The sequence below is a fragment of the Pollicipes pollicipes genome, unplaced genomic scaffold, assembly GCF_011947565.3.
Source record: "Pollicipes pollicipes isolate AB1234 unplaced genomic scaffold, Ppol_2.1 Scaffold_6138;HRSCAF=7277_pilon_pilon_pilon, whole genome shotgun sequence".
Lineage (NCBI taxonomy): Eukaryota > Metazoa > Arthropoda > Thecostraca > Pollicipedomorpha > Pollicipedidae > Pollicipes > Pollicipes pollicipes.
Window position 1 is genome coordinate 23,095,599 of NW_023596818.1, and position 17,469 is coordinate 23,113,067.

General features: G+C 50.0%; 1 protein-coding gene across 1 annotated transcript; it reads left to right on the forward strand.

Moving 5' to 3' along the window:
• The first annotated feature begins 7,977 nt into the window (after positions 1-7,977).
• On the forward strand, positions 7,978-15,529 carry nop5 (nop5 ribonucleoprotein). The gene is made up of 10 exons (XM_037229793.1): positions 7,978-8,171; positions 9,633-9,709; positions 10,536-10,841; positions 11,376-11,575; positions 11,796-11,941; positions 12,603-12,729; positions 13,385-13,548; positions 13,997-14,199; positions 14,414-14,517; positions 14,914-15,529. Exons 1-10 carry the CDS (start codon positions 8,127-8,129, stop codon positions 15,297-15,299), a joined length of 1,758 nt encoding a protein of 585 aa, XP_037085688.1. The 5' UTR covers positions 7,978-8,126; the 3' UTR covers positions 15,300-15,529.
• Positions 15,530-17,469: the final 1,940 nt, after the last annotated feature.

Below are 17,469 nucleotides of genomic sequence, written 5' to 3' on the forward strand. Positions count from 1 at the left end.
GCGAAGGATATTTCGGTGGAATTGTTCGATGTGATGGGATAACAAGGGTGTTAGATGAAACAGTACCTATATGACATATTCCTTAGGCAATACAACCACTTAAAATAAAGAACAGCAAGTTTCATGGGCCTAGGGCGACGTAAGAATGTCAGACCGAGGTCAAAAGTAACCTGCTTTTTACTCAACCACGTGGTTTATGGTGCAGTTTCTGGTGCTCGTTCCGAATAAATTAATGACAGGGACTGCAACAGCAGTGCAGGCAGAGGAAGCCACAGAGGGTGTCTCCCCCCCCCCCCCCCCCCCCCAGGTTCCAAGGAGCCCGCAGGGTCCCTCGGAACCAACGATAAAGGGCCGCTTCAGTAGGCCAGGAGGGCCCAAAAGACATACCGGAAGTCGCATTTAGGGTCCCGGCCTGCAGAGCCGGGCACTCCAATGCCAGCCATAGGGACCTGTGCATTAGAGAGTGGCTAAGGGCCCATTTTCCAGGCAAGAACAAAGCCGCAGCCAGGTCGAAGCCGGAGCCATTGGTCGGGTCCTTAGCGTCTGTCAGGGCCCCATAGCCACTAACCCTGTGTTGGCAAGGGGCCCGAGTCGGCCAGAGGTAGTGTTCAGGAGGCCCGAAGAGCCTAGAGGGTGTACCGGATCCGACGATCAAGGGCTCAATTGGCGGGTCTTATAGGCACGAGGGCTGGTCGAAGTCTTATTTAGGGGCTCGCTCTGCGGGAACATGCCCTTAAAGGGCATTTAGAGGGCCCTTTGTGCCGATGGGAGACCCCCTGAGTGTCTATGGGCCTGTATGTTGGTCAGGTATCACTAGTACCGCACAATCGCCTCCGTGTCGGTATGGGTCTAAGAACCCACTTCCAAAGCAGCGACAAAGCCGGAGCCAGTGATTTGCACTGGTCGGGGGCCTTGCATCTGTCACGGGCCCACAGCACCTGACAGAGAGTCCTGTGCACGCAAGGGCCCCATCCGACCAAGGGATGTGTTCGATGAGGCCCGAAGAGGGGCCCGGGCAGCCCACCGGAACCGACGACAAAAGGCCCGGTTGGAGGGCATAAGGGTCCGAAGTACTGGCTGTAGGTCTTGTAAAGAATCGTGGCCCGTAGGTCGTGACCTGAAATATCAGTCAGAGGTCCTTTTGCATTGTTTGAAGAATCCCTGAGACAATGTGGGTATCTAAATCGGCCAGAGATCACAGAACACCCAACAGTCGGCTCCATGTCTGTTGAGTCGTCGAGGCTGGCTCATTTCCGCAAACAGGAACGAGGCCGGGGACCCGCCATTTCGCAATTCCTGGGATCCCTGACATAATGAGGGCCTTGTGTCGGTCAGGGGCCACCGTGCCTAACAGGGGTCCTGTGGCAATAGGTGGCCCGGAGTCATAGCGGTGTTTGAGGGGGTCCGAAAAGGAGCCGGGGGGAGGGGGTCCCTCGAGACCAAAAATATGGGGCCCGATTGGAAGACTGCATGGTCCGAAGGGAGGGCTGTAGGTCATATTTAGGACCCCCCTCCTTCCATGGCACCGTGGTTTCAAATGTTAGCAAGAGGACCTTTTGCCCCGATATGGACCCCTGCGGCAGAGCGTTCCTCTAAGTCGGCCAGGGATCACCAACAACGAACGATCGGCTGCGCGTTGGTCTGAGCTCTGGGGGGCCATTTCCCAAGCAGGGACAAGTCCGGCCTGCGATTTACATTGTTCGGCGCTCCTGTATCCTTCAGAGGCCCACAGTGCCTAACAGGGCATGCTGACGGTGACGGGGACGGGAGCCCAAATGACAGTGGGCCTCTTACGTAGGTCGGGGCCTTCTGACAATGAGAGGAAGCATGATAACTTATGGTGGGTGCCCACATTGAAGTACTGGAAGGGCCCTGTGCCTGGCAGGGCTCCCAGTATCGAACGGTAAACATTCTAACCCAATTCCAGCATGGGCCCGTTAAGCCGAACTGGAGTCTATGTGCCAGTTATTTGACCACCTGCAGCGATCAGGGATCTTGTTGCGCCAATGCGGGTTCCTGCATCGATCCGGGGTCAACTGTGCAGGTCAGACGGCTTCCGCGTCTTGGAGGCGGACCAATGGGATATGATATATCCCTTCGAGGGCCTCTGGATCAGCCAGGGATTCCGCCCCGCGTCGCCAGAATGATGACCGGAAGACACACTGTGGTGGAACATAATGGCCCTTCAGCCCTTGACCGCGAACAATGATGTGCTTCACAGTGTTTTCTCAAGCGGCCCCCTCTCCCGGAAAGAAGTAAGGGGTCGTCTCATTAGTGTTGAATAAAATGGGTCGAAATTAGTTTTAAAAATGCACAAGGATATCCCATATTTGCCTGAGAACGTTTAACCTTTCAGAATCGATTAGTGAAACAAATGCCATTAAAAGGTGCCTGCACGCCGGGTGCCGCTAGTGTAGTGGTTTACGCGCTTGCGTTGACCACTGCGTGTCTGGGAAGCCAGAGGCACGGGGTTCGATTTCTCACAGTGCCCGCCCTCCTTGTCAGGGTAAGAAGCAGGCGACGCCACATAGCTTAGGCAGCTGAGTGTGTCATAAAGCCTCAATGACACACTGACAACCTCGGGTGGCAAGCACAGCGTTGGCTGGGTTGCACTTTCCGTAAAACCGAACGGCGTTGGCCATTGCAAGCACGGACGTCGATTTGTATTCTTTGGGGTGGGCCACTGGCCTCTCCAATGTTCAATCTAGCCCCCCAACTGCGAGTTTGCCGCCCCCCCCCCCGCCCCTCAACTTTGTGGAGCCCAAGTTCATGTAGAACATTACAAGTTTAAGCTTGGATTTATATAACATGTGAAGAAAGCCTCCACCAATTGTTTCACAGGGAAATGAGCCAAAGAAAATAAAAAAATTTATATCATATCCAGTTTCACGAGCCTGACTTAGTCAGCCACACTTCTAAAGCTCCATGGTCGTTCCGTGTTAACTCGAGTTTTTTCTTCCGTTTTTTTTCTTCTGTACGCTGTATGTTTCAAACTGCTAGGTCTCTGGTTGACCATAGTCTAGCTTTGTACTATTGTGGGAGTGTTATGGCATTATTCAGCGATGTTAAATCACAGAGACCGCACCAAGTTGCATTGTGCTTCGACGCCTTATCAGAAAATGAAAACAAGGCGTTGTAAATATATTAGCCGTCTACATCCAGATGAACCCTTGAAATGTGTGAACCTTCACTTCAACATTAATATTCGATGAAACAGTAGCAAAAACCTGACGATCTACACCAGCCGACCCAACCGATGGCTCGATCGTCCGACGATGGCTACTGACACTGGCCGTGTCGTACAGCATGCCTAATGGGAGTGATGCGTCTGCACCCCGCCTTGCAGCAGTCAGCGGAGATTTCCATGGCAGACGTTACTAGTGGCGCAAATCAACTAACACTCTGTTCCCGAAGCCGTATACGTCCAACAGCGTCTGAAGCCACATAACGTCGACTCTACGTCGATGACTGGAACCTGGTTTCGACGATCAACGCCAAACAAAATTAAAATGATGCCCAACGGCAACATCTTGCGCCGAGACACAGCAGGCAAACGTATTGGACCAGGTATATATTTTTCTATTCTGTTTGAGGGGACTCAAACTTGGTAGCGTCACTGAGAGAAAACTGGGTTGATTCCGAGAGGTAACCTGTTGTTAGTGTATTTGGCGCCAGTTTTTTCTGCTCGGCCTGGCCAATCCTATTATGCGGAACTCACTACTGTGGTAGTTTTAGCGACCGTGACACGCGCAAGATTCGTCACCAAATTATACTCCACGGTCAGATCTGGGACTTAGGGCTCATTTCCCAAGCAAAGAAAGGGCCGAGATCCGTGATTTACATTGATCGGGACCCTTAAGTCAGTGAGTAGCTCCTGTGTCCGTCAGGCGACCACAGTGCCTATGAAGGGTCCTATATTGACAAGGAGCTCAAAGTCGACCTGGAACAGTGCTCGAGGGGCCCGCAGAGGAGCCGAAGGGTTCCTCGGGACTGATGATCAAGTGCCCGATCGAACTACACGAGGCCAGGGCCGGGCCATCACTTGTCAGTTAGAGGGCCTTTTTGCACCGTTTGGGGACACCCTGGGACAATGTGGGTCTCGATCTCGATCATAAACAGCCAACATCGAACAGTCGGCTCCGTGTCGGTCTGAGCCCTGGGGCCCATTTCCTAATCAGAGCAAGGTGGGAACACGCTATTTTCATTGACCGGGACCTTTAAAGCAATGAAGGCTTCTTTGTTGGATAGAGACCTACGTTGTCTAGTAGAGGGGCCAATGTTTGCAAGTGGCCTCGAGTCGGTCAGGCCAGCATCTGTTGAACAGGAACAGGGGTGGGACCCAAAAGCCAGGGGCCTCTTGCGTTATTCGAGGCCCTTTGACACCGAAAGTGGAAATGGGAGGTAATGATGTGAGCCCACAACGCGATAATGGAAGGCCCTTTGTCAGGCAGGGCCCCTGTACCGAATGAAGGGCTCTCCATCTCACTTCAGCCAGGGGTCCGTTATGCCGAACTGTAGTCTCTATGCCAGTTATTGGACACCTGCGACGAAAAAGGATCTTTTGCATCAATGAGGGCCCCTGTGTCTGTTTGGAAACAAATAGCCGGATCAGGGGGCCTCCGGAATCAGGGAGGCGATCAACGTGTGATGTATCCCTCTAAGGGTTTCTGTATCGACCACGGCATCCCTCCCCTGTGTCACCGGCTCGACAGCAGCAGGTACCCACGCTGTAACCGTTTGACACTTGAGCCCCTGACCGAGAAATAGAATGTGCCCTCTATTCTTCTAATTACTGGGTCCATTGACCGAACAAGGAAAAGGGTTTCCTTAGTGTCAAACTGGACGAATCACAAGGTCAAAAATGAAAAATGGACAACGGCTTTATTTAAATCGAACAATTTTGAGTTCACTCCATAAAGAGATCAACCGCGACAGGGACACGAAAATAGACATTTTACCTTTCCTTGTCTAGTTCTCCAATCAAGTTCTTGCAACGGTCCGCGTTGCTCGAATGCTAGTGTGTTTGTAAAAATAAAAATAAAAATGCACGGATGAAACATTTTCCCGGAACACCTTTCAAGCGTTTCAATTGACCCCCCAAAGCGTACAAAGGTACTTCCTTCAGAAACGTTGCCGTTTTCGTCCGCCCGTTGGCCACCGCCTAATGTAAGACACGGGACCGACGCGGCATAGACTCCGGAGACTGCAACGCCGGACGTCGGGGTTTGTATTGTAAGACGTATGGGCACAGATGGCCAAAACTGGGTTATGTATTTCTTTCCCCGTTTGATTCTAAACCAAGTTTAGCACCTTAGACCAAAACAAGCTAATGTGAGAGGAAATTTACGACCTTATTTCGATCCAAGATCTGTGTTCACGATATCTCTTAACAACGCAAAAAAAAATCCGATGCAGCCCGAGTGCTATCGGCTTGGGAACAGTCCACTGAAACATTGAAAAATGAATAGCACCGGTGTGCTTCCTTCAGTTTAACAACTTTAAAATGCAAACGGCATTGTGTCTATTGGCGACCCCTGGCTTTTAAGAAGGGCGGGGCTCCCCACGAAATCAAGTGGGCCATATCCGATGACTTCTTTCTTTTGGGTGAGGGCTGTTTCATTTTTCATACGCTCGAAGTGAAATGGGTGAGGGCCGCTTTCCCTTCAGAGGCACAAGCGCTTAGAACAGTGCCTCTCAGACGCATAGCTGGCTTGTATTTCGGGTTTATTTAAAAGAGCGGGGAAAAGGGATTCCCAACAAGAGTGTATCTGTCTAAGCTTATTTGTGGGAAGGTTAAAGACCATGTTCTTAACTTATGCATGGAGTAAACATCTACAGCGTCTCACATGAATTCGTTAACATTGATATTCACTAAAATGTGTAGGTATTGTGACCTGTTGCATGTGCATGCCTTGGTGATTGTGCACGTGCTGTTGGTGTCGCATGCGGTATTGGCTTGCATGGTGGCTGCTTGGAGCATGCGATCGCGGACGCTCTCGTTGCTGCATGCTGCATGCCCTTATGCTAGCATCCAAGGCTGCATGCTGTGTATGGCTAGTTGCCAGCTAATGAGTCCTTTGCAAGTGTTGCAGAATGAGTGTCTTGTTCGACGGTATACTACTTCGTGAATAAACTACACTTTGGCAGTTGTCACAGCATTATCGATAACATTTTGGTCTATGGGGAACCTACGCATGGAGAACCTACGCATAACGAGTTATGATAGCCACATATATTGTGGACACTGGACGATTCTCATAATGGTAAATTATGCGCCAATTTTTTTTTCAGTATGTAAGAGAGAGCTGTAACTGCACCCCTCAGCTTCACAAAACAGGTGCCATTAAAAGAGGCAGATGTAATCTGCGAGACTCCCATGGATAGGCGTATGAACGTTTCAGAAGTGTGTGGGGAGGGGGCAAGCTCAGGGCGTACTTCAGGAACTTTTTCTGGAAAGTAAGCCCAATGACTGGGGGGGGGGGGGGAGATGGGGGGATTATCGCTCCTTATTGGAATGTCATGGCTGCTATGTTAGACATGCATCTGGAGCTGTCTCTCATTGGTGCACAATCTTGCCTATTCGACTTATCTATATTCTTTGGCAAATGAGGCTATCCAGTTTCCCAGAACGATTCGTCCATTTTAACGTTATTTTTTCTGGAGAGGCGAAATTCCACGAGCGGGTAGGTATTTTGGGTCACTGAGGAGGCATCTGCCTCGACAGGGTAGATGTCAAAATACGGCTCGGATATAGACTGGTGAGAATATTGAAAGTGAGTGGATGGTTCCCAGTGCAACAGATTTTTCGTGCGCCTCCAATTCGCTGGCTACATTTCAAGAGATAAGACTTGTCGCAGCATTGACGGAACAGCGTCCGAGGCTGCCCGACCGTGGGCGCCGGCGCCGGGGGTCACCGCGAAACCGGCAGCTCGGCATTGCCGCTACTGCTACTGCTGCTACCAGCTACTGCGTCACCACCGCCGTCGATCGGTTTACCCGGATCACGTCTACCCACTCCCCGGGAAAGGCAGGGGCCCAGCGGTCTAACCACCCTCGTCAGCGTCAGGCCGGCTGACCTAGTCGACCACTTCTCCGGCGGTGGCAGCGCTTTAGAAGGCCCTGTTCTTAGGTTATGACTGACACTGATACTGGCTCTTTCGCCGGGACTGCCGAGGACGCGACCACGCTGCTGAGGAGAATAGCGCTGCAAATTATGCAACAACTTATACATTTCATCCGGGATAAGCTGGGATGTAATGCCATTCCGGATGGACAGCGTTAGGTGGTGGCTCTTCGTGCCCCTGTGTGATACCCCAAGCACATTGGTTTTCTTAGTGCGTTTGTGACTTATAGGTGTTATTCCCTTTTGGCCGACACGCCACCTATAAAAACACCAGTATTCCACCAGCAGCCTGGCTAATATACAAATACACGATTTGTTGTGTGCCAACGCTTTCACCATAAACTGACTGGGTGTCCAAACACCCAAGAACCACCCAAGTCCAGGCAGATGACTTAACGAACAGCGGAACCGTACAGGAAACGATTCCAACAATACCGGGAACGCATCAGTGCGAATGCGACATGTGACCTGTTATCACCAATTGCAGAACGGCTGGTGAGATGGCATGTGCTCTATCTTCTGGAAAAAGTTGCTGGAAGATCGGTCGAGTGGTGTCCGACTTTGGGCTTGGCCGGAATGGCCCAAAAGGGGTATGCGGTTGTTGAAGGTGAAGGTGGCCACCTATGTTACCAGTTTCAGAGCGGCTGATGAAAGCTCAATCTTTCTTCAAATGAAACTGGTTTGAAAAAAAAACCGTAAAGCAGTTCCGAACTTTGGACTTGGGTCCATGGATGGCGACGAAGTAATTGTCCAATCTGGAAGCACTGTGGAATGAATGTGCTGTCTTCCGGTGTGTGTTTCAATTTCGGCGACTGTGCTACGAATAAACATGCCGCGTGTTGCGTATGGCGGTTTCAATTAACGCACAGCGCTCGCAACGGTTCTGGGTGTGATGCGCTGGGTTTCTATTCCAGCCTAGCAGCGTGTGTTGGTATCAAGGGTTTAATTGCGTTGAGAGCCGTGTTGTACGTTAGGCTGGGAGGGATTCGGAAGACGGAGAAGCATGTTGGTTCTTTTTGAAACGGCGGCGGGGTTTGCCCTGTTCAAGGTGAGGTATTGCTGTGGCCGTTCTACACAAAATCCATCCGTTGCGCTGGCTGCCTATCCGATGTCCTCATAATCCATCTGCAGTGCTGAATATTTATGTGACATAGATGGAATCTTTCTTCTGTAAGTAGGATGTGGAACAGGTCAAATTGCACTGACATCCATGCTGCTGAGTTTTTTAGGGTTTTTTACTGGGAAATGTCTGTAATGCCCAAATTTATTTGTGCATAGGTCCTGTATGTGCCCTCTGTTCATCAAACTTAGCGCTTGGATTTATCACAAGGATGTTTGCAGTGATGACTAAGTCACAGGAGACATGGGTAATGGTGTAACACAATTTTGTTGCAGTCTGGACACATGCAGAACAATAATGGGCTGAACCTTGTACTCAGGTGCTGCACACTTGGGCCAGGCCAAATCATGCAGATTTTGAAATTATTTTTGTGAAAAAGCATTGTTCAAGCCTGCTTGCCTGAAGTTGCTTTTGCAATATCATCATTTGTTGAAACATTGGCTTGGTATGGTAGGGTCATAACAACTATGTATTTAACTGGGGGCATGGATTTACAGCATACATGCGCTGGGGTTGTTGCTGGTCTGTTGCTGTTATGGTAAATGTGTTCAACATAGCATATATTTTTGCAATCTTCTCCTCTAATCCTGGTAGGTGGAGTTTTTAGAAGGTTTCAATATAATGGCACAATGTACTTACAATGTTTTGGGAACTGTTGCATGACACTGTCATATATCATGACCCATCAGAGATGAAAAAATTGTTGCTGTCAGTATATTTATTCATGAATCTTCATTATTATCACCTGTTAAATTAGTGTGACAAGACAAGCATCTGAAAAACACTCGGCATCCATCCAGTTATCCATTCTCAGTATGCTGTATGTGCTGTGTTGACACCATGTGTAATGACTTTCAGTGAAACCAGGCTGAAAAAATATTTTGTGCAGACCATTTGCAGGGTGGCAGTAATGTCCCAGCAATAATCTCAGCATACATGCATTGTAAATCTGAGATCATGAATGTGGCTCATGCCACCCTCAATTTCAGCACATATAAAGCTATTGCTTTCATAAATGATTATGTTTCTGAGGTACTTTCACTGAGCAAGTTACACAATTTTGTGGAGCTAAACAAATTTTGAAAAATTAGCACAATTTAACCTTTCCTGGATAGAGCACACACATGCTGCAGTCTCAGTTTGCCCACTTCACATAATCATGGCACAGTGAATGATTGTTTTGGAGGCTGGTGGTCAAACATCTGCTTTGGCATAACAATGGTACTAAGGAGGTGATGGAGCTAAAATATTTTGGTAAATAAATTTTATAAGATTTCATGATTTTGTGTTACCAGAAATGAAGTATGTTATTGCCAGAAGTTGTTGATTGGGAAGTGTATGCTGTCTGTATCAACATGTTTACTAACCTATTATGATCAAACTTTTCAGCTTTTGGATGAGAAGAAACTCAAGTCAACAGAAAATTTGTTTGAAGACTTTGAGACACCTGAAAAGGCTGGCAAAATGTGAGTAAATGCTAACACATGCAGTGGTTTTACTTGGGAGACTGATTCCCAGTATTTGAGGTGCTGATTGCTCATTCATGTGCTTACTTTGGTGTCTGCTTTATACAGTATCTCAAAAAGATATAGTTGTAATTAAATCAAAGTGAATTATTAGAAGTGGATAGTTCCACAAAATGAGTGAGTGGGTAGAACAGTCTAAAATGATGTAACACCTGCCTCCAAAATGTGCCAAAAGAGGTTTCTCTCCAGTATTCACCCATTTTCTTCCAAAGTTGGGGGAGGGGGGGGCTGAATGGTCTCAACTTAATAGGAAACCATGTTCCTGCCTTTTAAGTTGATTTTTGCTATATCTGAATAAATACAATCTGTCTGTTGGTCGGTGAAATGTAGCTTTTGGATTCAAGTCATCTTGTAGTTAGTTAATACAAAATGAGCTGATTCAAACAAACTGACATCTTCAAGAACTTGCTTTGAAGACCTGTGCTGATTTCTGTCTGGCCAATTTCCAACCGTGAGGCACCTGCAAATGGCGGGTTGAAGGCGATCTGTTTTCATGCTGGTTGGCCAGTTGTAGTTGAGGTGGAGGGAGTAACGGGCAATCAACTGAATAATATAGTAATTTTAAGGTGCATCCTATGTTCTAAAAATGTATGTGGAGAGAAGCATTTTGGTGGAGTGTTTGTGTTTGATGTAATACAAGTATTTCTGTTCCAATAAAAAATCCACAGTATCAAGGCAACTGCCCAGTGTTCCTTGTGGTGACCTGATGAAATGCCTGTTCACTGATGCAAGGATATTAAAGTAACTGATCCTAATTTTCTCCTAGTGTTAAGCTGAAGCACTTCCAGAAGTTTGCTGACACCACTGAGGCACTGGCTGCCATTACTGGTGTCATTGAGGGCAAGATGAGCAAGCCACTCAAGAAGCTCTTGAAGAAGGTGGACGTGCAGGAGGAACTTGCACTCTCAGATGCCAAGCTTGGCAACCTGATTAAGGAGAAGTTGGATGTGCAGTGTGTGGCTTCATCCAAGGTCAATGAGCTGATCCGGTGCATCCGGTCTCAGGCAGACAGTCTGATCACTGGGCTGTCGGCCAAGGACGCCACTGCCATGCGTTTGGGACTCGCTCACAGGTCAGTAATGGTGAGCTGACCTGTGGGGCTCACTCACAGGTCAGTGACAGGGTGCTGGCATGTGGGACCTGCTCCTAGGTTAGTGACAGTGTGCTATGTGAGGCTTGCTCACTGGTCAGTGATGCTGGCATGTGCGGCTCCCAGAGCATGGACTCCCAGTCCGAGGAAGGAACAAGGAGTCCAGTGAACCATTTTGGCAATGTGGCATGATGATAACATTTGGGGTCGCAGTTACGTCTGAGCAAAAGTCGTTTTGCGACACTGGGCAGAATAAAACAGTCGCAATGACAGGAACATACCATTGGGTTCGATGTTGTTTATTTAGTATCCTTACATTGTTTATCTTAAGCCGTTGCGTGGGATGGTCGGAATTCATCGCGCATATTCGCCTTCCTTCCGACGGCTGAACACCTGCGATGCGTGCTGAACATCCCTGGGTGGTCTGGTGACGCGGTCGGAGCTCTCCTGAGCTAGCCTCGTCCGCTGGGAGAGATTCGCCGCCGCCTGACGCCTGTGTTTGCCTCCTCACGGCAGCTTGTCGCGTTACAAGCTCAAGTTCTCGCCAGACAAGGTGGACACGATGATCGTACAGGCTGTTTGCCTGCTGGACGAGCTGGACAAAGAGCTCAACAACTACGTGATGCGGTGCCGCGAGTGGTACGGCTGGCACTTCCCCGAGCTCAGCAAGATCATCACGGACAACATCGCCTTCGTCAAGGCGGTCACCAAGATGGGTAAGCGTGGTTCGGCCGCGGCGGGAGGGCCCGGCGCCGGTCGAGGCCGCAGGAAGCCCGCGAGATAGGCAGCTGACGACTATAGCGTCGCACCGATGTTTCATATGTATATCGCGTGGTAGCGATATTGGCCGCCCCAGTCAGCGCGCTTCAATTGCAGAGGGCTTCGCCACCAGAGTGTTTTGCCGAGTGACGCGACATGCGCGCGCCTGCTCTCCAGGTATGCGGACAAACGCACTGGAGACGGACTTCTCGGACATTCTGCCCGAGGAGGTGGAGGCCAGCGTGCGGAAGGCGGCCGAGATTTCCATGGGCACTGAGATCTCCGAGTCTGACATCGAGAACATCAGACATCTGTGCGAGCAGGTGCGTCGGCCTGCCCGTGGGCCCATCGCTCATCTCAATATGCTCAAGTCATTGGTTCAATACATATATATATATATATATATATATATATATATATATATATATATATATATATATATATATCGCTGCTGCAATGAAAGTGCCTTTGTTCTTTGTTCTGTGCTCGTCTCTCATAGGGCCCATGCTTAGGCCAAAACTTTGCTCAATAACAAATATGAGGTGCGACCATTTTGGCAACGATGCATGTGCCAAGCAAATGTTGCAGCATTTACATTTTGAATTAGGGGTAAGTGATCTGTATAGTAAGCTTGTTCCTCGTCAACCGTAACATTACACTTGTTGCTTCAGCACGCCTTAAGGCTCCGATAATGGTAATAATGTACAGCAATCGAAAGTTATCTAAGCATTTACATAGGAAGGGGAAGTGAACTGGAGCATGTTCGTCGTCTTGTACGTCACTTCCATATTTGCGTTTGTTTTGAATTCTGAGACGCCTATGTTGTGAGAGATCACTGAGCTTGTGGCAAGATTGACTTTTCCTACGATGGCTGTAAAGAGGCATCTTTCGGCACGAATAGTTTGCGTCTCAATGCCCTGCTACCATGCTGTAGCTGCGAGATGCGTCAACCTGGTGCCACACGTCGAAGTCACCTGCCAACAGATTCTGGAGATCACGGAGTACCGAGCTCAGTTGTCTGAATACCTGAAGAACCGGATGGCCGCGGTGGCCCCCAACCTCAGTGTGCTGGTCGGCGATATCGTAGGCGCCCGCCTAATCTCGCACGCAGGTTTGTAAACTACCAATCGTTAGTACAGTGGCTGGCAAGGAAACGGTCACGGTTTATGTATGCGGTCTTTGTAGGCTGCTAGGGATTCGTGGGCCGTGTACCTGGATCAGAAGTGCTGAAGATGATGCCTCGTTTCTACAAACATACTTTTTAGGTGCTTCGCGTGGCGGTGACAGTGTGTGACGATAATGGGGGATGTAACAGTGACACTTTGTTTTCACAAACATTGTTTTTAATCGCAACGAGTACCATGTGTCTGTTCAGTTTAACTGAAATGTAGGTGTGCACGTATTGCATTACTCCAACTGACAGTAAAGCCAGCCCGTCTGCTCTCATCACCGCAAGACGTCGTCTCTGGCCTCCTCGAACGCCACGCCGTCTCCGCTGCAGCCGCCACTGACCCGGTCATCCGTCCGCAGCCGCTGCTGACCCTGCCATCCGTCCGCAGCCGCCACTGACCCGGCCATCCGTCTGCAGCCGCCGCTGACCCGGCCATCCGTCCGCAGCTGCCACTGACCCGGCCATCCGCCTGCAGGCCGCCGCTGACCCGGCCCTCCGTCCGCAGGCCGCCACTGACCCGGCCATCCGTCCGCAGGCCGCCACTGACCCGGCCATCCGTCCGCAGGCCGCCACTGACCCGGCCATCCGTCCGCAGGCTCACTGATGAATCTGGCCAAGCACCCGGCCTCGACGGTGCAGATACTGGGCGCCGAGAAGGCGCTGTTCCGCGCGCTCAAGACCAAACACGACACGCCCAAGTACGGCCTCATCTACCACGCCCAGTTCGTCACGCACGCTAGCAGCAAGCTCAAGGGAAAAGTGAGTTTGTAGAGGGCATCTTTCATTCTTTAGAAGACCACTTGACCGTAGAACGCCAAAGCCCGTGTTCGAAAAGCGTAGTAAGGACACCCTTGCCCCCTGGTGCCCCATAAAAAGGGGCGTGTCGACGTGTGTCGCATTCTCTGTTGTATACAACAAAAAAGCAAACAATATAAGCCAGCACGAAAAGACAGAACACGCTACATTCAGCCTGAACGTGACAGCATGGGCCTAACAGGGTCCCAGTCAGCTTAGTACCACCGTGCGTTTAGGTAAATGCTTTCTGCACATGAGTGTAGTCTTGCTAACTAATGCAAGCTGGTTGGCAAGACCTCATGCCCCTTGTTTCTACACCTTTGCACGAGAGCCCTTAAGTGTTAACACACCCAGCACAACGCCGTAATTCACGCCGTCAAGAGCCGGGTTGACGTGGCGCGCCGGTCGGCAGGCGTCCCGGATGCTGGCCACCAAGGCGGCGCTGGCGTGCCGCGTGGACGCGCTCGGCGAGGACGCCAACGCCAACAGTGAGCTGGGCGTCGAGCACCGCGCCCGGCTGGAGGCGCGGCTGCGCGCGCTCGAGGAGGGCGGCAGCACACGCATCTCCGGGTCCGGCCGCAAGGCGGCCAAGTTCGACTCGTACCAGAACACTAGGTGAGTTTGTGTGTGTGGGGGGGGGGGGGGGGACGGACGGGGACTGGTTACGCGCTGTTCATGCAATCTGATGTCGTTGCTCGCTTTTAGTTTCTTAGTCGATGGTATTTAATTGTCTTTTGTTGGCCTCGGCGCCGCTTCGCGTGTGACCGGTAAGAAAAGTGCGCCTTCGGTGTGGCGGTGCTGGCCTGACGCCAGCGCTATCCGTTTCCAGCGAGATCAGGCAGTACTCGGCGGCGGCCGACTCGACCATTCCCAGCTCGGTCAAGCGCAAAATGGCAGACGGCGAGGAAGGCTTCCCAAAGAGGCCAAAGTCCGGTACGCCCTCCGCTGTGCTGTGTGGTGTTGACTGCAGGGAATCTCAAGTGTGTTTTTGGCTCCCATTAACCATCTATTTAGGTGTGCACAATTTCTGCCTTGCAGTCGGAGGCATACCTGCTGATGGCTCTGCCGCCCGAGTACGGCCTGCATGACTTCGTTTTAAAATTTGACTTAAGTGGTGTGCTATTATTGTACTTTCCTCACTGTGTTGTAGTGCCTGGTCGCATGGTAGTCAACTGGAAACGTAACATCTTGTTTACTTTAGTTGTCATATTTCAATGCTCCTGTCATCACAATGCCGTATTGGTTAGATGGCAGTTTGATTGAGCGATGTGTAGATGACGTGCTTAACAGTACGTCATATCGACCAACCAGTTGACCGATTTCCTGCAGATTCTTCCGTGAAGACCGAACCAGAAGACATGGACGGCTCTTATGCCGAAGCTTCCAGTGAGAAGAAGAAAAAGAAAAAGAAGAAGCACATGGAAGCTGGAGGCGACGCGGCCGCCTCGTCAGACACGCCCGTCAAAACCGAGGACAGCGACGAGGATGCGGCCCCGAAGAAAAAGAAGAAGAAGCGCCTCTCTGAAGCGGCGGGCGACGCATCTATGAATTTGACAGAAGAAGAGGTGGCCACCCCATCTGAGGGCAAGAAGAAGAAGAAAAAGAAGAGCAAGAGTGAGTCGAATGACGGAGATATGGCTGATCTTGACACAACTCAGGAGATGGAACCAGAAGTAAGCAGCGAGAAGAAGAAAAAGAAAAAGAAGGCCAAGTAGGCCAGAGGTAACACTCGAATTATCAGGCAGATGCCGTTCCTCGAGTTTGTGAACAGTGGCTGTCGTGTTGAGGAACATACGTGGCCTTTGGATCCGTTTATGACGTCATCACTGATCAGTCGGTGCGTTGGTTTGGGCAGGAAGCGGGCCGTGCTGCCATTGTTCGAAATGACGAGGTCATCAGAAGTTGTGACTCATGATTTCTCGGCGAAATATACATCGGTATAGAGTTTGTTTTTTTACGTTGAACTGGAAATTCGATGCCCCTGCATGGAACGTTGTTTTAGTTCGGAAGCCACGCACCTCGAGATAAAGATCGGGGCGCCGTGAAAACATCGCCAGATCACAGTGCCCCGTGATCATAATTCAGGGGCGTCACGTAAAGGGAGTCACATCTGAAGATATGGAAGCAAGCATCAGGTATGAAACAAGCTTGCTTAAAACTATTGGCATACTTTTCTTGTGGTAGACTGTTACAGACGGCACGATTCTGCGTTCAGTAAATATGCTCTTCAATGCGTTATGATTTGGTTAAGCCTTCGTACCTTGGACAAGGTTGATTGGCAGCCAAATGGCGGCCGTTATATATATATATATATATATATATATATATATATATATATATATATATATATATATATATATCAGGACATCGCACTCACGAACGCCAGATATGAGCGCCTCGGCAATCATATTCTTGGTCTTGGTCGCCCCGTGGATTATGGGATGACAGAATTTGAATGACGTTATGACGCCATGAATGCATAGGCAACTGAAATGCGTTCTCAGATACATCTTTTTCCATTTTCATAGGTGTGTAGCTCAGAAACTAGAGGTGTTTAGGCCTCAAAAAGGGCAGAACTGTGAACAGGATCGAAAGGCCTTCAACATGGCTATTTCGGTTCACCCCCCCCCCCCCCCCCCCACATTAATGTGGAATGCTTCCTTCAGTATACTTACGGGGTCTGAGCCCCCCCCCCCCCCAAAACCAAATGCATATGAGCAGAGAGGGATTGCTGGGCCAAATAAATACAGAACAATCATCTCACCTTTTGGCATGCTGTGTCAGATCACCACCACGGCTGCATGGCGGCCGTGTTGGTGGCCGCTAACGCACGATGTTGCTCAGGGAAGTGGTTGCGTGAGCGTTAGGGAAATATGTTTGGACGCCATGGACACGGCTTTGATAAGTGAACTGCTATCGATGATGTGGTAACTGCCACTACTCAGGCTGGAAAACCACGCATTGTACCAATGCATATGGTTTCGTTCACTCAGCTGGCACCGGAGGAACACATGACATGATGTAACTGACACCAGCTGTTGCGTGGCCCACACTCAGTAAATTGATTTTTATGCCATTCATTGAAGTGAAACTGAAAAACCTGGGCACCGCTATGACACAGTGCGTGCAGGATGGTTGGCGATGAGGTCGACGCTCAAGCAAATGCGCAGAATTAGCTGCTTCGCCATCTGTGCACACGTAGCTCCGACCGTTTCAAGCGGCGTGCACTGCGCTTCTTCGCTCCGAGGCAAGACACCGAACAATACGAAATATTTCCTGTTGCGTGCGTTAATAGGAGGGTGCGGTTCGCAAAAAGCACCTTTGCAACTTGGTTAAAAATCACGACTGGCTGTCATTTATAAATTGTACACCTTGCGTTATTCTGTAGCCCAACTCTTCCAAAACCGGTCAAAGTCCACAGCGCAGATAAAGCTCTCGGAATGGTCGTGATTCTTCACCACATCTTAATTCTCGGACACCTTCCGGCGGTCTTACAAAGATGTCTGAGCTTCGGTGATAGCATCGTTACCGGCCCGGCACGTCGTGACCGCGTGCCGGCAAAGTTGAGCTGGCTGCGATAGCTAGTTGAAGAACGATCGCGTTACGTTCTCCTTAATAGCTCGCCTTACGCGCTAGCGCGTCGTTGGTAGCTCTACTGTGTTTAGGCGCACGACAAGGGAAACTCGTGTCAGCAGAGTCCGCTCCGCACCATCACCAGCCGCGTCAGTCGAATGGGCAACAGCTTGCCAGCCATGGTGGGTGCGGAGTCGTCCTGTTTGCGGCGTTTCAGGAGGCGATATTCCCTACATTTGCACGCCTGTACGCACCCGAGTGGACATATCTCTAGTTAATTTGTTCGCTGTCCTGTGACCGCCGATATCTTTC

Coding starts and splice junctions, on each gene's coding strand:
- nop5 (XM_037229793.1), top strand. CDS start 8,127: ATGTTGGTTCTTTTTGAAACGGCGGCGGGGTTTGCCCTGTTCAAG. Junction 11,576..11,795: donor CAAGGCGGTCACCAAGATGG/GTAAGCGTGGTT, acceptor CCTGCTCTCCAG/GTATGCGGACAAACGCACTG. Junction 14,200..14,413: donor GACTCGTACCAGAACACTAG/GTGAGTTTGTGT, acceptor ATCCGTTTCCAG/CGAGATCAGGCAGTACTCGG.